This window comes from Ranitomeya variabilis, chromosome 2, assembly GCF_051348905.1.
Source record: "Ranitomeya variabilis isolate aRanVar5 chromosome 2, aRanVar5.hap1, whole genome shotgun sequence".
NCBI lineage: Eukaryota > Metazoa > Chordata > Amphibia > Anura > Dendrobatidae > Ranitomeya > Ranitomeya variabilis.
The window spans coordinates 953696529-953720058 of record NC_135233.1 but is presented as its reverse complement, the minus strand read 5'-3'; the positions used below and the strand labels follow the sequence as shown (position 1 = coordinate 953720058).

At 41.2% G+C, this 23530-nt stretch overlaps 1 protein-coding gene across 6 annotated transcripts in view; it reads right to left on the bottom strand.

Annotated features, from left to right (window-relative positions):
* The window catches only part of DOCK10 (dedicator of cytokinesis 10), a 500094-nt gene that overhangs the window by 82983 nt on the left and 393581 nt on the right, over positions 1-23530 (bottom strand). For 5 of the 6 annotated variants that reach the window (XM_077290787.1, XM_077290784.1, XM_077290788.1 and 2 more), the window contains exons 34-38: positions 17864-17975; positions 11449-11567; positions 7933-8047; positions 7787-7853; positions 6233-6280 (exon numbers count right to left, since the gene is read on the bottom strand). In XM_077290787.1, coding sequence (XP_077146902.1) covers positions 6233-6280; positions 7787-7853; positions 7933-8047; positions 11449-11567; positions 17864-17975 — 461 coding nt within the window. The remainder of the gene's footprint in view (positions 1-6232; positions 6281-7786; positions 7854-7932; positions 8048-11448; positions 11568-17863; positions 17976-23530) is intronic. The other variant, XM_077290785.1, reaches the window with a different exon arrangement.

The window sequence follows — 23530 nt, the reverse complement described above, 5'->3', positions numbered from 1 at the left end:
ACTTAGTGTTCATTTGGTGGTTTTCCTTAGAGTGTATGACTCGGCCTGATCTCTGAACCCCACCTCTTGCTTTCCTTCTCTGATACCTTGTTCTCCGACCGTCTTTGACTTCTGGCTTGTACCCCGACTTCATCTTACATCTCACGTTTTGGATACCGCGCTCCCATTTGGCTCTGACTTCTGGCTTATCTCTGCATTGCTGTGACTTATGGTACTTCTGCTCCTGACAGTTTCTGACTCTGCTCGTCTGACCACTCTTTCGTTACCTGTGACACCTGTGTGGCTGCTTGGTGTTGCTACGCTGTGAGTGTGCAACCTCTCTTCCCTGACCAGCACCCCCTGGTGGAGGTTATGCTAAACTGCACTGCAGCCACATCACACTGACAAATTGAAAAGGCTCAGCCGACAGTCTAATGTGTATGGAGGCTTCCTCTCCCATGACAGATGGTGTTGGGAAAGATAAGGATCTGGCATGTCCGATTTTGCACTGCCATTTCTTTTTTTTCTCGGCGATGTAAGTCACTGTAAGAGAAGTCTGTCAGTGGCTCTCTCATAGAGAACACAGTAGCACTGGGCAGAGCGAGCCCTCCTGAGTATGGAGGAGTCAGGAGAGATAGCTGCTAGAGCAATGATCAGCCGAACCATCGATGGACCGTCATCTATCCATTGTGTATAGTGGCTAGACCTCCACCGACCTACAGTGCTAGCTATCACCTATCCTGTAGATAGCTGATGACTAATAGTAACTGGAATATTCTTCCATCAATTGCGTGAATTAAAAAAAAATCATATTAAAGAACACTTAACTAGATGTGCTTGTTAAGAGAATTCATTTTAAAATACTCTATTAGGCAGTTTCTAATTTGTAACTTTCATTGACTAGCTTGGTTGGAGAACAGTTGCAAAAAATGCCTCTATGGTGGATCTTTTACTTTCGTTTAGTTACACAGTCAGCATATTATTCCAGTGGGAAGCATGTACTTCTTCTTTCTCCTATAGTGGTGCTCTAGAGGAACACAATACTTTAATGTCTGTACAGTAAGGCTCAATTACTTTTTTCGTTTATTTAAAGGGAACCTGTCACCACGTTTTTGGAAGATGGGATAAAAATAGCGTTAAATAGGGGCAGAGGTGGGCGTTACATTAGTGTGCTTGTTATGCGTTTATTACCCACCTAAGTTGCCGAAATACCTTTGCAAAGTCTCCGTTTTCGCCTGTCAATCAGGCTGGTCTGGTCAAAAGGGCGTTGTCTTCCCCCAGATTTTGCGTAGTTTTCCGTTGGTGGCGTAGTGGTGTGCGCATGCCCAAGGTCCCGAATCCTCTGCCAGGGGATTTAAAAGAGCGCGCTGTTCGTTTTCATTGGTGATCGGTGGGCGCGGCCATCTTCCTTTGGCCGCGCGTGCGCAGAAGCGGCGCTCTGCTGGCCGCGGCTTCAGGAAAATGGCCGCCGCGATATCCATCTGCGCACGCGCGGCATCCCGCGGCCATTTTCCTGAAGCCGCGGCCAGAAGAGCGCCGCTTCTGCGCACGCGCGGCCAAAGGAAGATGGCCGCGCCCACCGATCACCAATGAAAACGAACAGCGCGCTCTTTTAAATCCCCTGGCAGAGGATTCAGGACTTTGGGCATGCGCACACCACTACGCCACCAACGGAAAACTACGCAAAATCTGGGGGAAGACAAGACGCCCTTTTGACCAGACCAGCCTGATTGACAGGCGAAAACGGAGACTTTGCAAAGGTATTTCGGCAACTTAGGTGGGTAATAAACGCATAACAAACACACTAATGTAATGCCCACCTCTGCCCCTATTTAACGCTATTTTTATCCCATCTTCCAAAAACGTGGTGACAGGTTCCCTTTAACTGGATCCAAAATTGCAATGAAAGAGGGTTCCTGTGATCCAGTGAGGAATTACTAACCTACCAGTTGTCATATTTCCTGTTTACCTAGACAATTGTTTCATTATAGACTAGTTCAATGCTTCTAATACAGAGGTGGGAAACCTCAGGCCCACGAGGCCCTCAGTGTCCTTTTATCTGGCTCTGATGCAGATTCCCGGGACAACAGTGTTTGCACCGCAGCTGTATTTTGATGGCCGCCATCCCATTAATTTCTTTTCGCTTTGTGAGCACCGTATGTAGTGTTCAGTACTGAACGCTGAGGTGTGTGCAAAGATTACATCCTGACATTAGTGTTAGCGTTAAGTTGTAATTTGTGGCAGAGTTAGTTTACAACTTTAGTAATCATCAATCTCAAAGAAATACCATGCAGTGCAGAAATTTCTGTGATTGCACAATTTATCTGAATGAGGCTTATATTATTCTAGGCACAAGATGCAGAAATAATCCCATTCCCATGTATAGAACAGACTTTCAGTCACCCAAACATTTGTGACAAATCTGCCTCCCGTGGCACATATCTAATTGGCATGCAAAAGTTTGGGCACTCCTGGTCAAAATGACTGTTATTGCGAACAGTTAAGCAAGCTGAAGGTGAAATAATCTCTAAAGGTAAAGATGACACATTTAATTTGTTTTTTTAGACAAAAATATATATATTTTAATCTGTTTTAATCTTTTTGATTTTAAAAATTACAAAAAGAATAATGGGCTGAAAAACTTTTTTTGAGCACCCTGCATGGTTAGCACCTCGTAGCACCCCCTTTTTGAAAGTATCACAGCTTGTAAAAGCCTTTTGTAGCCAGCCAGGAGTCGGTTACGGCAAAGATGGCGCACGTGGTTCATGGGCCCACTGTGCCACAGACCGGACATACCCTGGAGGGGTGCAACTAAGCAGATATCTTGGTGTTCACTGGAACCTCTAGTGGTGAGGTCAGGTCTGTTCGGCAGGTAGCTCCCAGGTGCCACTCCAAGGCAGCGTCCGGCAATAGCAGCAGACCCCAAGGGTGTAAGGTGCAAATCCAGACTGCTAGACAGGACAGGACAGCCATTCTCAGAGTGCTAGGCAGCTGCTTAGAAGAACCCATTTTTGCACAATGTTAGAAGAGGCTGGGTTTCTATAAAGCTGGGAAATTGCATCAACTGTCCTTTCCTTATGATGATAGTGAACACGCCATAACCCTAACAGTCTACTTAAGGTCTGAAACCTTGGACAAAGTGATTTGAGCACACAAATCCCAAATTTTTGCCTTAGATTATTTTCCTTTTTATAAATTTAAAAATGTAAAAACTGACAATATATAAATATTTTTTGTCAAAAATAGAAAGAAAATGTGTCCTCTTTATCTTTAAGCGGCCTTTTAGAGATCACTTCATCTTCAATTTGCTTAACTGTTCACAATAACAGTAATTTTGACCATGGGTGCCCAAACTTTTACATGACACTGTAAGTATGAAATTAACACAATTTTATCTCATTTATTTAACATTATTTTTTATCAAAGTGGAACTAGTGATATCTAAGGCAGAATTGTACTGAAGCGTGGGTTTTATGGGAATTATCTCACCATCCAATTATGTTATGACACAGGATTTTCTGTGATCAAGGTTGACCTAGCTGGTTGATTCTCATGCAAATGCACATGGATGTGCCTTGTTTGAATGCAATGTGCAATAAGCAGGTGGCCTAAATCAAATTATATAACCCGTTCACTAGAAATTTTCTCACAGTACATAAAGTATGCACTAATCTCCTTTAAGGGTTATTCTCATCATAATAAATTATTAAAATCACAAAATGCTTGTATTTTGCTATGAAGGAATTAGTAATTATACTGTTTACTTGTTGCCTATGTTACCGGTCTCCTCTGCAGTCTTCTCAGCGGTGGGCAGTCTCCCAGGTAAGAAACACAGAATTCAGAAGTGCTGCTTCAGGGCCCTTGGGTTCCTCTAGTGCTGCAGAGGCAAACTTGACTCTACTTGCAGCACTAAAGAGGACACACTTTGGGCCAGAGGCAAAACCATGCTGATGGTCAAAACTGTCAATCAGGAGGAGTGCACCCCGTACTGGAAAGCCGCGAAGCTGGAAGTGGTGTCCTCGCAAAGAATGATGTTGAAAACAACCCTTTAATTGTATTCTACTGTGTGTCACCAGATTTCACTATACAAACAGCATGCATTATTAAACAGATAAGGATGATGTATCCATGTCAGAATGGCTGTATCATCCTGATTTTAAGATGAGCATTTTAGGAGTCCAACTACAGGTTGAAATAGTCCATGAAACCAAGTGTATTCAGTTTCCACACACTCAGCCTAACAGCTGCAGCTTGTACTGAGCGGTGTGAGATCCCAGCAGGAGAAGGGAAGAGAGACACTGAGGAGCTGTCAATTAAGCTAGCTAGGCAGAGACTGAGTTAGACTTACATAAAGGATTATACAGCTATTGTGACATACAGGGGTTGGACAAAATAATGGAAACACCTAACGTTTTGGCATCATAATCTTCGAACATGTTATAAACATGCAAACCGTGACATATGGTAATGTTTTGTAGTTGAGTATTTGTGTTATGTGATATGTGTATGTAAATTAACTGTTTGTTTTGCATAATTGTATGAACATTGATGAGAACCTGATACCAATGGCAGACCTCTCGGCTTTTCAAAGAGGCCAAATTGTTGGTGCACGTATGGCAGGCGCTAGTGTAACAGAAAGTGCCCGAATGCTTGGCGTGTCAAGAGGTACTGTCTCCAAAGTAATGACTGCGTTTAAAAGAGAAGGAAAAACGTCCACGTCAAAGCACAGGTCTGGCCGAAAGTTGAAGTCGACTGAGAGAGATCGTCGGACTCTAAAGCGAATTGTGAGAGAGGATCGCAAGACCACGGCTCAGAAAATCACTGCTGAGCTCAATGAACACCTACAGAACCCAGTTTCCACAAAAACTGTTCGTCGGGAGCCGCACAAATCTGGATTCCACGGAAGAGCTGCAATTAGAAAACCGCTGCACTCAATGACAAATGTTTCCAAGCATTTAGAGTGGTGTAGAAACCTCCAGAATTGGTCCCTCGAGCAGTGGAAACATGTGATATTCTCAGACGAATCATCGTTTACCCTATTTCCGACCTCCGGCCGAGTGTATGTTTGGAGACAGCCGAAAGAAGCATTCCATCCAGACTGCCTTCTCCCAACCGTAAAACATGGCGGAGGGGAACACCATCTTTCAGGATGATAATGCACCAATTCATACAGCTAGAATCGTTAAAGCATGGCACGAGGAACATTCTAATGAATTTGAGCATCTCATCTGGCCCCCACAATCCCCAGACCTCAACATTATTGAGCATTTATAGTCGATTTTAGAGATTCAAGTTAGACTGGAGGGTGTTTTAACTGCAGAATGGGCTAAAATTCCTTTGGAAATAATTCACACCTTGTATGAATCCATACCTCGGAGAATTGAGGCTGTAATCGACGCAAAAGGTGGACCTACACCATGTTAAACTAACTTTTGTTGATGTTTCCAGGTGTTTCCATTATTCTGTCCAACCCCTGTAGATTGTCATTCTTTCAAGTGTAAGAGATCCATTCGATAATGTACATAGTTTGCATTGTGAAATCTGGTGAACAATCATCTTTAAAGCAGTTTTCTGGTTCTATTTCACTACAGATAAATCACCACTCTTCACCATTTTAAATATACCGTAATAGTTTGCTGTTGATGAATAAGAACACTCTTGATTACATGTGGAGGCTGAAAACCTGCACATTGCAGCTAGTCCTGCTGGTGACTGACCCACTTGCCACAACTATATCCAGTCCAGGCAATGCTCTGTGAGCTCGATGCATCAGAAGAACGAGCTTTTTGTGTTAGTCTGGAATAAAAGCTTTTTTATCTTGGTGTAGTACAAAGTTGCAGACATTTTCATATGCACAGTGATTAATCTTGATTTACATAAAGGCAGAAAACACAGTTTAAGGCCTGTTTCAGATGGGTGTATCTCGCGGTCCGCATACTGATCATGGCCTCCCGACCTGTCATTACAGCATCATATGCATCTGTGACGCTGTAAGTGTGGGTCGAGGGACCTGTAATCAGTTCCAGCATAATGCTTGATGTATGGACCATGAAATATGTCCATCTGAAACCAGCCTAACTACACATTGCAGCAAGCATGCAAATTATTAGAGATTTTCTCAGTTTATGAACTATGTAAATTATATTCATTTAAATACCGTTCTCTGGATTCGATTCGCTTCCAATTAGCAGATTAGTCATTTTGTGGGGATGTAACTGAATATAAGAAAGTGATGTAATGATGTGATGCTCACCTGATAATATTCCTTTTACCCAGATATCGGAAGTTCTGTAGACATACTCTGAATGGAGGAAAAGACACTGTAATCAGCAAGTAATAATTATAGTAAAGACATTTACCTTTTCACATCTCATATAGAAATGAAGTGCAAAGTTGCAACATGTAATTTATAAATGAACAAAATTATGTACTAAGGCCTCCTCCCATATATCAAGCCAGCTAACGCCACAACTGACACCATACATAGGATCACTAGTGATTCTGGCTTATTAGTTGTTGCACAGAACTTGCTTTACTACCAGTCCAATAAATGTTTTTTGATCGGGCTATAGACACCGGATCAGTGCACCGTGTCTTCATAGGTTGTGTCTGACTCAGGCATAAAACTGGTTAGACGTAACCGATACATCGGACCCCAGCCTTATATACAGATACGGTATACTAAAGCATGCAGATCGACTTATTTGCATTGTGCACTGGCACAAGGCTGACTCCGCAAGATGCATTCTCGATGCATTTTTTTGTGAGATTTTCAGAAACCGTAGTAAAAACTTGGCAATTTTACAGTCTTTTCAGAAAACTGCGGTAAAAGACACACATTCCGAACATATCAAATGCTGAAATAAAACTGACCATTTCTGGAAAACCTCAGAGGATAGCTAAAGACATCCATTGTTGCAATAATGTTTCAAGCTTCTGCATGAGTAATGATAAAAGGTATGTTTCTTGGTCAACAAGTCATAAATAGTATTACTCCGCCGAAAGTTGACTATCAGTTATACACAAAAACGATTGCAGTGCAGTCCTGAGCACAAATACCGTTTCTGTAATTTTTTTGCATAGAATAGCAGCATAGACCGGCTGTCGGCTTCTGTCTCCAATGCTATACAATCACGTCGCATCTTACAATGCAGAAGGTGGAAACATAGGAAACACCAAGTGTCGTGGGATGTCATCGCAATAAAATTAAACTCAATATTGGCGGAATTGTATCATTTTTAACTAGGTCACAGCACTTGGAATTTGTTTTCCTGTTTTACAGTACATTGTATGACTAAATGAATGGAACATTTCAAAACTACAACTTGCCCCTCATAAAAAAAGACCTCATATGGCTACGTCAACGGAAAAATGAAAAAAATTATTGCTCTTGGAAGATTGGGAGGAAAAAACAAAAGTGCAAAAACAAAAATTGGCCAAAGGGGCAAGGGGTTAATGAAACTGAATTGGCAAGAATACTTTTTATTTCCAAGAAATATCCAATAACTTATGGTCAGATCATATATTTTATTATAAAGTAATGGGATCTGACAAGATTTGACAGGAACTAGGCACCAACCATAAAGCTAATATGAACAGAGCGTTCTAGAAACTTTCACCCTAAATCAAGCACCTTGCTGTTCATGTCACGTTACAATTATTTGGTAGCCTCAATCCATAAATGGTTAACGCTGTCCAATATTATGGACCCTAAAATCTGTAATGTAACAATACATGAGATTTACAATGTGACTTCTGTCTACAATCACCAATTTTAGCACCATGTAGTATGAGAATATGGACTTACTCCAGGATGCTGAAGAAGTCATAGATCTCAGTATTTGGAGCCCTTTGCCAGTAGGAGATCAATGTATCTGGAAAAGAGATGGATTAGTCCCAGCACAGCTATACATGCTATTGTATCAGTCAATGAAAACGTGTTTTATTGATTACCCTCCGATATCATATTCATAATGTGCAGGAAACAGATCAGCAGGCATTTAGTTTCACTGTGATCAAGTTTGTCAAATCGAAGAGATGACCCGATTAGAGAAAGTGGCCTCATAATCTGTAAAATGAGGAATCAGTTATCACAGACATGATCTCAACGTACGACAAGTAGTACTGAGCTAAGAAATGTGGAAACAATCCAATGCCGTCACTATATCCACAAGACATTGTAACATTAATTACATGTTTAAAGTATAGATTACATGCTAACTTTACAATGTTCAAAGCGGAAACAATATTGAAAGTAAAAGGAACATCAAGAGTTTTGCAGCTACTATGCCTTAATACCTAACTGCTCCTTCATATCTTATTGGCAGCCTATGTAAAATGTCTAGAAGGCTAATAAACGTATCTTCACCAAGGATCTGACTGCTGAACCTCCACCAATCTCAAGAACTGAGTGGCAAAAATAGAGTTAACGGAGGAAATGAGCATGTGCACCTATGACTCTTTATAGACAGCACATGCTCACTAACACACCAATGATGTAGAGGACTTGGGACCCCCATTCGTCTGGCTGGTGAGGGTTCGGGTAGTCACCGGGCCCCCACCCCCTCGACTTAGACTCCATAGCGGCTGCGTTGTTTTGCTTTATGTGTACTCATGATCAGATCACAAGATCAGATATTTTCATTATAAAGTCATGGAATGTCACATGATATGTCAGGATCTAGGCACCCAGTAGGCATGAAGCTAATAAGAACAGAGCTTTATGGAAACAATTATGCAACTTGCACTTAATAGTCAATTTTGATGTAAATTTTTTATAACAAAATCACCTGGAGTAATTAAGAGGGAACCTGCAAGCCAACCATTGACTTGTCATAAAATACATAATGATGCAACTTGCTAAATAAAGACAAAGACAGAAAATAGAATATGGGAGAAAAAATATGTCAGGGTGGTCTCCTGTATTACTATGTCACCATACAAAGCACTGAGAACAGAAATTGTTGTGCTGCCTGCCATCAGATCTCTTGAAAAGGTAAAGAAGTATTCAGAAAAATGGCCAAAACCAACTAATGTCATTTGCTTAAAAAAGTAGCCCTGCACCAATGGTCTAGATCAGTGTTTCCCAAACTCCAGTCCTCCCGGAACACAACAGGTCATGTTTTCAGGATTTCCTTAGTATTGCACAGATGATGGAAGTATCAGGAGTTCTCCCACTTGTGCAGCACTATGGAAATCCTGAAAACATGACCTATTGGGAGCCGTGAGGACTGGAGTTTGGGAAATACTGGTCTAGATGAACTGCATTATAACTGGTCTCAATCCCTTGATCCTCATTACAAACTTCTCTCATTGTGGGTAATGCTCTAACTGTACTGCTATCCTGCGTTCCCTGGGGTATGGTAATAAAGTGATATGCTTCTGTTCCTCACTAGTCTACGAGGTAAAATTTCACCTTAAGTGGAACACCAAGCTGGCACACAGAGACATGTAGGCCAGGCAATGCTCCCTGGGAAACGTGTATGTGAACAGCCTCTTCAAAAAAAGGGGTAAGTAACAATCTTAGAAGTAGATAATCACCCTTGCCTTGCACAAGACATAGGATAAAGCCAAAGCAAAATCTTCTCTTAAAAGAAATGACCTCCATTTGTAAACAGCCATTTAAGGATTATTGCCCCTCATCAGTGCAAAGAGCAAAAGTTGTTTGCAACTTGAGGTAATTAACTTTTGAAGAATATTCTGCTTTTGCTTTATATCCCAAGTAATTTGTCAAGACTCTTTTATGGGTTATTGTAAATTCCTTGGACTGCTAACTAATTGGAGGCACAAATGACCCTTTTATCAGTTACTACAAACAGTATATACTTGGCCATACACATTGGAGACCTGTCTGCTGAACACTTGTTGGCACCTATCTATCTGTATCCTATATGGTGTATACAACAGTCTTCGAGTCTCCTATGTGATGTACATACAGCAGCTGCAGTGTCTCCTATGTGATGTTACAACAGTTTGGGCATTCTATATGATGTTACAACAGTTTAGGTATGTACACAGCAGTCTCAGTGTCTACTATATGATGTATACACAGCAGTCGTAATGCATACTATTACTATGTGATGCATTCAACAGTCTCAGAGCCTCCTATGTGATGTATACTGCTCAAAAAAATAAAGGGAACACTTAAATAACAGAATATAACTCCAAGTAAATTAAACTTCTGTGAAATCAAACTGTCCACTTAGGAAGCAACACTGTTTGACAATCAAGAAATGACACTGGCGCTCACCCTAAAGAACAAACCTCCTCAGCTGCTGGGATCAAACAGGGTAGTGCCCACCCATATACATAAAACTGATAAAACCAAGTAGAAACCGCGCTTGAGGAGAAAGAAACAGGACATATAGAACGACCCTGAGGATAAATGCCAAACAGAACAACAAAACTGCTCCAGCTGGTGAAATAGTGAAATGAAATAAAATACTTCAATGGACTGCCCACACAGTAAGTTACTAACATCCAAGAGGGGACCGACAGCCGTCAGCTTACCTATATTAGTTGAGAGCCGCTGTGCGCGGTGCGTGGGTCAGTAACGGTGTGGGGTGGCATTTCTTTGGAGGGCCGCAAAGCCCTCTACTACACTACTGAGCATCATTTCCTTGTCTTGAGGAATTTACACTGAAGTTGGATCAGCCTGTATCTTCATTTTCCACTTTGATTTTGAGCATCATTCCAACTCCAGACCTCCGTTGGATATTAGTTGTGATTTACGTTGATACGTTTTAGGTTTTATTGTTCTCAATACATTCCACTATGTAATGAATAAAGATTTACAACTGGAATATTTCATTCAGTGATATCTAGGATGTGGGATTTCAGTGTTCCCTTTATTTTTTTGAGAAGTGTATATACACAGTCTCGGTGTCTCCTATAAAATTTGTGAACAGCAGTTTCAGTGTCTCCTATGTGATATATACAGAGTAATCTCGATAAATCATATGTTACGTATTTACAGCAGCCTCGATGTGTCCTACGTGATGTATACAGCAGAGCCTGTGTCTCTTATGTGATGTATACAACAGTCACAGTGTCTCTCAAGATGTATATACAGTCTTAGTGCCTCCTGTATGATTTGTGGACAGCAGTCTCAGTGTCTCCTGCGTGATATATGTACAATAGTCTCGATTTATCCTACGTGATATGTTTACAGCAGTCTCGGTGTGTCCTATGTGATGTACACAGCAGAGCAACAAAATCAATACCACCTACCATCACAGCCTCACCAAAGCGAAGCAGTTCTAGCCATCACATTAGGGGTTAGTTAATCAAGCGGTTGACCAAATGTAGCATCTTCATTTTTAAGTTTATAATTTTGTATGGCTCAAGAATGATGTTAAAAACATCCAAATGGCTGTTGGCAGTAAAAAAGACTCCTTTCTCCTGCACTTCACTGTTAAAAAGGCTACTAGAACCATAAAGAAAGCAGTCGGCTTGCCTCGTATTACATACCTTTTCACAATTTTCCGTCCTCTCGCTTTTCTCATTGGCACTTGGGATAGATTCAAGACTGGCCAGTGAAGCCCGGGAGTCGGCATTATTCCCTGCAGTGATGGCAATGGATGAGAAAGCTGCAGGAGTAAAGTGATGAGATGAGCGGACAGAACAAACACGATGAGAAGATCAGATGAGAACATATCTACACACACATCAATGAAGAGGTAACATGATGTTGCTGAAAGTGAAATGAATGCTATTTTCTGCAGTCACTAGCCATACACAAAGCATAAATGTCAAGGATTAGCCATTAAAAGGTATCAACCACTGAGGACTCTCAATTCTAAGGATTACACAGTACATCTCGCAAATATAACACAGCCATTTAGCAATAAATGGATTGGTAAATTGTCAAAACAGATGTGTTCTTACTTTTCTATGCACCGCTAGGAACTGTCATAAAACTGATCTAAAGAAACGATTTGGAAACACTATTTTCCAAAAACAGGCATACTACAATAAAGAAATGTCTGACATGTGGAAGTTTTCCTGGCCATTCCATCTCCACAGTTTAGAGGTAATTCTACCAGCAGCAGTAGACTAGACTAATTTAAGATGGGCTTGCAAACTCACAACTTCATTATAAGAAAAAATTTATCCGGATGATGTTACATTTATAACCAATTTTGGTCTGTGTGCTTGTTTATTTATTCTGCATTTCATCACTTTTTCATGCTACCCCTCCCCTCGAAAAAAAAAAGGAATGAGGTTTCCCATGGGTCTCCTAGCAACTGGTCCACAAAAAAGGACAGCAGTGACTTCTATCACTGGAAAGTATGAATTCAGTCTACAAAATGGATAAGAGTAGGACATGTACCTTCTTCTCTTATAGAAACAGCACATGGACAACAAACACTGATGTCTGAATAGACCCTAAAGCAGTTTATGCTGAGCAACCAGACATAGAATCGCAGAAAGTAAGAGTTGGAAGGGACCTCCAGGGTCATCATGTACGACCCCCTAATCAATGCAGCGCAGGATTCACTAAACCATCTCAACCTCTGTTTGAAGACTCCCACTGAAGGAGAACTCACCACCTCTGGCAGCCTGTTGCACTCATTGATCACTCTCACTGTCAAAATATTTTTTCTAATATCTAATCTGTTTCTTCTCCCTCTCCGTTTCATTCCATTGCTTCTTGTAGTTCCTTGTGCAATTGAGAGTAGGGATGATCCCTCTATACTGTGACAACCCTTCAAATATTTGTAGACAGCTATTAAGTGTCCTTTTAGTTTTTTTTTTTTTTTAAAGATACAATTTTCCAGATTTTTTAACCATTACTCGTAGGACATAGTTTGCAGTCTGCTCACCACCCTTGTAGATCTTCTCTGAACTTTCTCCAGTTTTTCAATGGAGGATAATTACTTCACGTGATCTAGACTTTATGCTTCTCTTAATACATACAAGAACTGAGTTTGCCATTTTTGCTGCTGCATCACACTATTGACTCATGTGCAGTCTGTAATCTGTTAGTATACCCAAGTCTTTTTTCCCATGTGCTGTTGCTTAGTTCTATTCCTCCCATTTTGTATATGTCATTTTCCCTTTTCTTACCCAAATGTAGAATCTTGCATTTCTCCCGGTTAAATACCATTTTATTAGTCGCTGACCATTGCTCAAGCTTATCTAGATCCCTCTGAATCCTTTCTCTGTCTTCTCTAGTGTTAGCCATCTCTCCTAGCTTTGCATCATCTTCAAATTTGATTAGTTTACCTTCAGTCCTAGATCATTTATAAAACTGTTGACCAACACTGGTGCCAGGACAGAGCCTTGTGGTACCCCAGTTGAAACACCAATTGGATGTGCAACCATATTTTACCACTACTTGAGTACGATCACTGAGACAGTTATGAATCCATCTAACCATAGCCTTGTCAATCCTATAAATGGTCATTTTTCAATAAGGATAGTATGATATACTTTATCAAATGGATTGCTAAAGTTGAGACATACTATATCTAGCGCATTTCCCTGATCCACTCATTCAGTGATTCTATCATAGAAGGAATTAGATTAGACTTGTTTGCTAGAAACCCATGCTGGCTCTGGTTAATTACTGTATTCTTATCCAATTACTTTCATACATGCTATTTAATATTTTGTTCAAAGATCATCGTGTCCAACCCCCTGGCTCAATGCAGGATTCCCAAAACCATAAACCATATCAGACAGATGTCTGTCCAGCCTCTGTTTGAAGACTTCCATTGAAGGAGAACTCACCGCCTCTCATGGCAACCTGTTCCACTTGTTACTCACCCTAACTGTCAAAAAGTTTTTTCTAATATCTAATCTGTATCTTCTCACTTTCAGACATGGCAGGTGCCAAGCAATGCTAGTCCCCATTTTGAGCTGTTTTATTATTTACATTTTCTATAGAATTTAGATGGAGATGAAGAACTTCTTTGCACACCATACTGACACACTGGTAATGTGATTTACTGAAGTGATTTATTTAGTAGTGGGAGAGATCCAATATTAACCTGCAATGCTACAGTGAATTTTAAACTCACTTTGCCCTGCAGGCCAATCAGTAGTCTGCCAATGCACAGCAGGCACTGGATGTCCTACTCTACTGAGTTGCCACCCAGGGCAAAGATACAATATGTAAAAGGAAGGCAAGCAATGTCCTGTAAAGTTGGTACAATAAGAAAAGTTGGAAAGTGGATAACGTCTGTGCTGCTAAACTCCAATAAAGATCCAAAACATCAAAAGGAAATGAAGGTGGGTTATTGTCAACGCGTTTCAAAGTCAAACTGACTCCTGTACCGTGTGGTTGTCCTGAGGAAGGAGGCAGTTTGATTTTGAAACACATTGACAATAACCCACCTTCATTTCCTTTTGATGTTTTGGATCTTTATTGGAGTTTAGCGGCACAGACGTTATCCACTTTCCAACTTTTCTTATTGTACCAACTTTACAGAACATTGCTTGCCTTCCTTTCACATATTGTATCTTTGCCCTGGGTGACAATACAATAAATAATAAGAATAATAATCACTAAATGTGACTCCTAACACAACAAAGATGACCGCCTTCAAACCCTGCTGTTCTGTTAGGTCAAAAATGACCGTTTTTGAAATTCTATAATGTTATAAAAATTCAGCGTGTGATTCTGAGACTTGAGGCTCCCTGACTTTTCGTCATTAGGGGGGTACTCTCTGTGGGAATTTTTTTTTTTTTAAATTTTTGTTTACTTTATTTGGTACAATTTTTTTTACACTTGTACTGTTCGGTCAAAAATGACCGATAGGCCTTTATTCAGCTCTCCAGACAATTTTTGACAAAAATAAAGGTGCTATCACCTCATTTTGAACTATATATTGCATCTACTACTATTTATCAATGTATCTGACTACTTTTGGTCAGAACAGATTTACACATACCAACATTTTCAAGTTGCGATACAGCCGACGGATTCGCTTCCAGTATAGCTATGCGCAATTTATTTCACTGGTTTTTATTTACCCTGCTGTTCATATAGATCTAGTTCCATTCAGTTGTCAACATTTCATATTGTAAATCATGATTTTCTGATTTTCCATGTGTTTGCTGGTTGTACAGTATTAGGCCATGTGCACACGTTCAGGATTTTTAGCGTTTTTTCGCTATAAAAACGTGATAAAAACGCGAAAAAAACGCTAACATATGCCTCCTATTATTTACAAGGTATTCCGCATTTTTTGTGCAAATGTTGCGATTTTTTCCGCGAAAAAATCGCATAGCGGAAAAAAAAGCAACATGTTCATTAAAAATGCGGAATTGCAGGGGATTCCGCACACCTAGGGGTCCATTGATCTGCTTACTTCCCGCACGGGGCTGTGCACACCATGCGGGAAGTAAGCAGATTATGTGCGGTTGGTACCCAGGGTGGAGGAGAGGAGACTCTCCTCCACGCACTGGGCACCATATAACTGGTCAAAAAATAAGAAATAAAATAAAAAATAGTCCTATACTCACCCTCGATGTCCCGCGCAGTGTTCCCGCCTCACCGCTGCACGCTGCCGTTCGGTTCCTGTAGCTGGTGTGCGGCGAAGGACCTTGCCGATGACGTCACTGTCCTGTGATTGGTCGTGAGCGGTCATGTGACCGCTCACGTGACCGTGATGTCACGGAAGGCCCTGTGCGCACAGACCAGCTATAGGAAGACGAACGGACGCCGCTTATGAGATGTCTGGGTGAGTATAAGCATTTTTTTATTTTTTTTATTATTTTTAAACATTCTATCTTTTACTATAGATGCTGCATAAGCTGCATCTATAGTAAAAAGTTGGTCACACTTGTCAAACAGTATGTTTGACAAGTGTGACCAACTTGTCAGTCAGTTTTCCAAGCGATGCTACAGATCGCTTGGAAAACTTTAGCATTCTGCAAGCTAATTACGCTTGCAGAATGCTAAAAAAACGCGAAAAAAAAACGGAAAAAAAACGCAAAAAAAAATTGCGGATTTCTTGCAGAAAATTTCCGGTTTTCTTCAGGAAATTTCTGCAAGAAATCCGCAACGTGTGCACATGGCCTTACACTGTGCAATGCTGTCCTAAGCAGAATTCACCTAAAGTGTTGTACTGTGAGCTTTTTCCTGCTGCAGGGTGGTGTCTGCTCTGATCTTATCTGTAGACAGATAACATAGCAGTGTAGAGTTTCAGTTCAGCTGGAGACAACACAGAGTGAGCAGAGGTTCAGACGTCAGAGCTCTGAAGTCCCATTTTTACAGGTATGTTACAGATAAATTATTCTTTTATTCTAAAATTATTCAATATTCTCACTGCTGTGATAAAATGGATGATAGGGGGTTAGCATTAGGGTTGTGTAGACTCAATGTCTGCTTATGAGTACATATTCTCACTGCTGTGATAGAATGGATGATAGGGGGTTAGCATTAGGGTTGTGTAGACTCAATGTCTGCTTATGAGTACATATTCTCACTGCTGTGATAGAATGAGTGCATGCCTCATTTTTGTTTGCGACGCTCCAGCACCAGAATCACAGGGCATATCTCAATGTGTGACGGGACGTTATTGTGTGTATTGTTGCGAAATTGTTTTGATTTTTTTTTTCATCTGATTATTGAAAACCATGTTCACATACAGTAAAACAATGCAACAGGTAATCAAATAACACTTGAATTAGGTACAAATCACAACTTTGTTAGGTCCGGTCAAAAATGACCGGGAACAGTATAAGTGTATAAAAAACAACGTTTTTTGCCATTTTATAGAGAAAAAAGCTTTTTTTTTTTTTTTTGCCTTTGAAAAAAGTATATCTACATAATGTTTGATATTATTACTTATAGTTAACATTTAGATCAAGATTTTTTTTTTATCTGCAAAAATTATCAATTTTTACAAAAATCGAAAAAATACCATGTTCCCTTTTGGATATAAAAAAAATATAAAACAAGCTTTGTATTTATTTTTTTTTCTGGTATTTGAACAACCATCTTCACAAGCAATATAATAGTGCAAAAACTGTTTAAAAAAACCACTTAGATTAGCTAAAAATGATTATTTTATAAGGACGGTCAAAAATGACCGGGAACAGTACAAGTGTATGTGAAATCTAAACAGAACAGCAGGGTTAAAATAACTACAGTCTGAGATCAATGCAGCTAAAGGCAGGCAAACAGACTTGGGAAAAGCAGAGGTTTTGTAAGCCACTTACATGCGATTGTTTGACAGAAATGAAGACAAATCCCATAATAATATGATTTGAAAAATTTCCAATCCATTATTTAAAAGAAAACGACAAGTTACTCTTTCTACTACATCTGTAGTGTGCAAACAAAGAATAATACAATATATGGTCATTATTTTTCTTGTATCCGGCAAAAAACTTTGAAAGGTCGCATAATTTTGAGGCAGAGCTAAAATTTTGTGACTTTTGGCATTACAAAGTGGCCGGAGCAGGGGCAGGACTGATGTATGGTGTATGATGATCATGAAATTGATTCCCTATGCCACAAATTTTACCCTCACAGGGACAGGAATAGGATTTGTGGCGAAACGCACACAGAGGTGCCCGCCACCCTTCCGATGCTTCTGATTCATGAAGAGGTGTATGCCGCTAAATGAAGCAAGAAGGTGTTACGCCAGCACTGAAGATTCCAGCGTCTGAGTGCAGCACATCTCCTCAGCAAGACCGGAGTGAACTACGATCCTGAAGAATCTGCACAAAATTGATTTAACTGGAGCGCAGAATTGCATTATTTTAAAAACAGAATTATATTATCAATTTGGTGTCAATTCAAACCAAAGTCTTGCACTTTGAACAAATTGTAGTTTTTCTAAGTTACAAAAATACTGACTCACTAGCAACCTTTTCAAGCTGTCAATACTAAAACAATAGAATAAATACTTGGCTTACTTGACATTACCTGCTATGGAATTTAAGACATCTTTAGAAAATGAGGTATCAGCAGAGGCTGCATGTTTTATGGCAGATTGACTATGTGAGGCAGTTACTGTGCTCAGGTCATCTCTTGAGCCCTGTCAAGAAAACAGAAGCACAAACATCCTAATGTTCAGAAAAATTTAACACAGTTTCATTTATTCCGGATCCCAGCGATTAGAAAACCAGCAGTCAAATAGAAACCTGCATATAATTCATCTAATTGCACTTACCGTTAGGAAAGCCTGGAAGTCTGACTTCTGTAGCCATTATGTACAGTGTATATAAATAAATATGTACATAATTGAAACCAGAACTTGACATACACTATATAAAATCATATGCATGTTTTTCTCAATATCTGACCTGAAATCAGAATAAACCTTTCCCGTTTTAGGTCAATTAGGATTATCATAATTATTAATATTTGCCAAAAATGTCAGAATAATGAGAGAGAGAAAATATTTTAAGGCATTTTTATTACTTACTGCAAAGTAAAAAGTCATGTGTTTGGAAGCTTTTGATAAAGCCAAGATATCAAGAAGATAATTGTGGACTTGCACAAGTCTGGCTCATCCTTGGGTACAATTTCAAGATACCTGAAGATGCCTTGTTCATCTGTACAAACAATTATATGCATGTACAAACAAGATGGGAAAGATGGGTTCTGTGTCCCAGAGATGAACGTGCTTTGGTCTGACATGTGCATATCTGCCCAAGGACAAAAGCAAAAGACCTTGTGAAGATGATGGCGAAAGTTGGTAAGATTGTGTTAATATCCACAGTTAAACGAGTATTGTATCAACAGATTAATGTTTGCAAATGCACACAGGAACAAAGACCTTAATTTTTGGAGACATGTCCTGTAGTCTGATGAAACTAAAATTAACTTTTTGGGTATAATGACCATCATTATGTTTGGAGGAAAAAGGGCGACGCTTGGAAGCCTAAGAAAACCATCCCAAATGTGAAACACGGGGCTGGCAACATCATGTTCTGGGGTTGTTTTGCTGCAGGAGGGACTGGTGCTCTTCACAAAATAGATGGGATCATGAGAAAAGAAGATTATGTGGCAAAACTGAAGCAACATCTCAAGACATCAGTCAGGACGTTAAAGCTTGGGCGGAAATGGGTCTTCCAAATGGACAAAGACCCGAAGCATACTGCCAAAATGGTAAAAAAGTGGCTTAAGGAGAACAAAGTCAATGTGTTGGAGTGGCCATCACAAAGCCCGGATCTCAATCCTATTGAAAATTTTGGGCAAAGCTAAAAAGGCAGGTGCAAGCAAGGCGACCTACAAACCTGGATCAGTTATACCAGTTTTGTCAGGAGGAATGGGCCCAAATTCTGACCAACTAATGTGAGAAGCTTGTGGAAGGATATCCCAAACGTTTGACCCAAGTCATTCAGTTTAAGGGCAATGGTACCAAATACTAAAGAAAAGTATGTAAACTTTTGACTTTGCAATATGTAATAAAAATGCCTTAAAACATTCTCTCTCTCTCATTATTCTGGCATTTGGAAAATATTAATAATTATGGGAATCCTAAATGACCTAAAATGGTAAAAGTTTGTTCTGATTTCATGTCAGATATTGAGAAAAACATGCATATGTGTATTTTTATATAGTGTATGTAAACTTCTGGTTTCAACTGTATATATACAGTGTGCACAATTATTGAGCAATTTTTATTTTGATCATTAACTTTTTTATTGGATCTCAAGAATGCTGTCAGGACTCTGAACATTTTTTACCTTTTGTGCATTACTGCCCTATTCCAAGATGGCGTCTTTGGTCTCATGTGCACTGTGTCTTCCTGCTATAAAACTCCACCCCAGCCTTCAGTCTGTGCTAGAGTATTCTGCCTTGCATCCAGCTCCTGACCTCTGATTACTCCCTGGCTATACACCTGCTCCTGTGAACCTCTGTGGTGATCCTGCTACTCTGCTCTGAGTTCCTGCTGCATACACAAGTTTCCAGTAATCCTCCTTCATCTGCTGTTCGTGTTTACTTCCATCTGCATTTGCTGGACATGTAAGCTGTTTCTGCTTTGCAATAACCTGAGACTATTAACCAGACCTCCCTGGTTGAGCTAAGATATTATTTGAACTGCCTTATAGCATATCTATCTGTGTCTGGACTAAGACAAGGATTTATTCGTGTCAAGTATCCTCAAGAATAATTGTGCTTCATAGACTTTCTGCTTGATTGCATTTTGCTCTGAAGTTTCCTATAGACTGCTAAGCTGCGTTTATTATTTGCACCAAGTGTTGTGGACTTGAGTTTCTCTCTGCACCTGTTTGAATCACCGTGTGATAATATAGACTTTACCACTTATAAAACTGTGTCCTGTAGTTGTCTTGTTCCACGCAAAGAGTCTCCTGAGTTATCCCCTATATTTATTACAAATGCTGATGGTCAATCAGAAAAACTAATAGGCATGAAACTGGAATATTTAAGAAAGTAAAACTGAGGTTTTGTATTACTTAGAATGTCTATGTGTGCAGAGTTATATGGCAACTATTAGTGCACAGAAATATTAAGCAACTAAATAAAAAAAAAATAATTCCCATCTCAATTGTTTATTTATTGCTCAATTAATTCTCCTCTCCCCTCATTACTCCTCCACCTCTATGCTCTACAAATTTCTTCATTGGCTTCGAATTCCCCAATTTCAATTCAGACTACTAACACTCTCCTACAAGGTCGAACACAATCTGTCCTTTCCATATACCTCCAAATTAATCTCCCAATATTTACTGATAGGTACTGTCCAGTCCTCCCAAGACCTTCTTCTCTACTTCACAAGAGTACATTCCTCACCCAATCGCCTCAAAGACTTCTCCCGAGCTTCCCCAATCCTCTGGAATTTGGTGCCCCAACACTCTTGATTGTGTCACACATTGAAACCCTTCAGAAGAAGCTTGAAAACTCATCTCTCAAGAAATCTTTCAGCCTGCAGTGACCCAGCTGCCCCTCACCACCACCGCAGCTGCTCCAATCCTCTAACCTACTGTCTCCTCCCAATTAACCTGTAGACTATGAGCCTGCAAGGTGAGGGCCTTTGCCTTCTCCACCTCTGTTCCAGTGTGATTTTGTATGTAAACCCTTTTTCACATGTGCAGAACCATGGAATCAATGCTACTCTAAAATATATAATAATAATTCTCATCTGTTAAACTGAGAATAACCAAACAGCTCATATTGTCCAAAAATAAATTTCTGACGTTTAAAAAAAAACAAAAAAAAAAAAAAACAGTGACCCATATAGCCAGTCTTCTTTTCAATAACAGTCGTAAGTCTTCCATTCATGGAGTCTGTCAGTTTCTTAATCTATTGCATATTAACTTTTTGGGCAGCACCGACTACAGTCTCCCAGGCATTGTTCAGAGAGGTGTACTGGTTCCCTTCACCTTAAGGCTATGTGGACATGTTGCAGATTTCCTGCGGATCCGCAGAAACGCTGCAGATCTGCAAGTGATTTACAGTACAATGTAAATCAATGGCAAAAAAAAAATTGCTGTGCTAATGGTGCGGAAAATTCCGCACGGAAAACGCAGCGGATTAAAAGAAGGATTAAAAGAAGGAGCATGTCTTTTCTTTGTGCGAATCTGCAGCGTTTCTGCACCCATTCCATAATGGAAATCCGCACAGAATCTGCAGTAAATCTGCAACAAAAACGCACAAAATCCACATAAAAAAACACAGATTTTGACCTGCAGTTTCTGCCAAGAGATGCAGAATCCGCACAGAAAATTCCACAGGTGAATCCGCAACGTGTGCACATAGCCTTTTTCTCCTGTTTAAGAAGGGCCCACAAGTTCTCAATAGGGTTTAGGTTAGGTGAGGAAGGGACCATGTAATTATTCTGTCATCTTTAGGTATGTGCACATGTTGCGGATTCCATTGCGGATTTTTCTGCGCGGATTCTGCAGAATCCACAGGTAAAATGACCTGCGGGTTTTCTGCGGATTTTGTGCAGATTTTATGCGGATTTCGCCTGCGTTTTAACACCTGTGGATTCCTATAATGGAATAGTTGTAAAAACACTGCGGATTCTGCACAAAGAATTGACATGCTGTGGAAAATAAACCGCTGCGTTTCTGCGCAGAATTTTCCGCAGCATGTGCACTGCGGATTTGGTTTTCCATATGTTTACATGGTACTGTACAACACATGGAAAACTGTTGCGGATCCGCAGCCAAATATGCAACGTGTGCACATACCCTTAAGAATTTATTGGCTAGCCAAGCAGATGCAGACTTTTTCCTGTACTACTGCTTGAAGCAAGTATCTTCTACAACTGTCAGTAAGGTTTGGGAGTTGATTTTGAGCCCATCATCACTTGAAAAGGTCCAACTAGCTCATCTTTAATAATACCAACCCATAGCAGTGTCCCACCTCCACCTTGCTGGCATTAAGTCTGTGCCCGTTACTGATCCAGCCACGGACCCATCTATCTAATCTGTCAAAAGTCAAACGACAGGACGAGGGAGCCACACATACCAGGACAGGACGGGGGAGCCACGCATAGCAGGACAGGATGGGGAGTTACATACCAGGACAGGACGGGGGAGCCACGCATAGCAGGACAGGACGGGGGGAGCCATGCATACCAGGACAGGACGGGAGAGCCATGTAAACCAGGACAGGACGGGGGAGCCATGCATACCAGGACAGGATGAGGGAGCCACGCATAGCAGGACAGGATGGGGGAGCCACACATAGTAGGACAGGACGGGGGAGCCACACATGCCAGGACAGGGGAGCCACGCATACCAGGACAGGACGGGGGAGCCACGCATACCAGGACAGGACGGGGAAGCCACGCATGCCAGGACAGGGGAGCCACGCATACCAGGACAGGATGGGGGAGCCACACATAACAGGACAGGAAGGGGGAGCCACATACCAGGACAGGACGGGGGAGCCACGAATGCCAGGACAGGGGAGCCACGCATACCAGGACAGGACGGGGGAGCCACACATACCAGGACAGGACGGGGGAGCCACGCATAGCAGGACAGGACGGGGGAGCCACGCATAGCAGGACAGGATGGGGAGTTACATACCAGGACAGGATGGGGAGTTACATACCAGGACAGGACGGGGGGAGCCATGCATACCAGGACAGGACGGGAGAGCCATGCATACCAGGACAGGACGGGGGAGCCATGTAAACCAGGACAGGACGGGGAGCCATGCATACCAGGACAGGATGAGGGAGCCACGCATAGCAGGACAGGATGGGGGAGCCACACATAGTAGGACAGGACGGGGGAGCCACGCATACCAGGACAGGGGAGCCACGCATACCAGGACAGGACAGGGAGCCACGCATATCAGGACAGGATGGGGGAGCCACACATACCAGGACAGGACGTGGGAGCCACGCATACCCGGACAGGATGGGGGAGCCACACATAACAGGACAGGAAGGGGGAGCCACATACCAGGACAGGACGGGGGAGCTACGCATACCAGGACAGGACGGGGGAGCCACGCATACCAGGCAAGGATGGGGAAGCCACGCATATCAGGACAGGATGGGTGAGCCATGCATACCAGGACAGGACGGGGGAGCCACGCATACCAGGACAAGACGGGGGAGCTACGCATACCAGTACAGGACGGGGGAGCCAAGCATAGCAG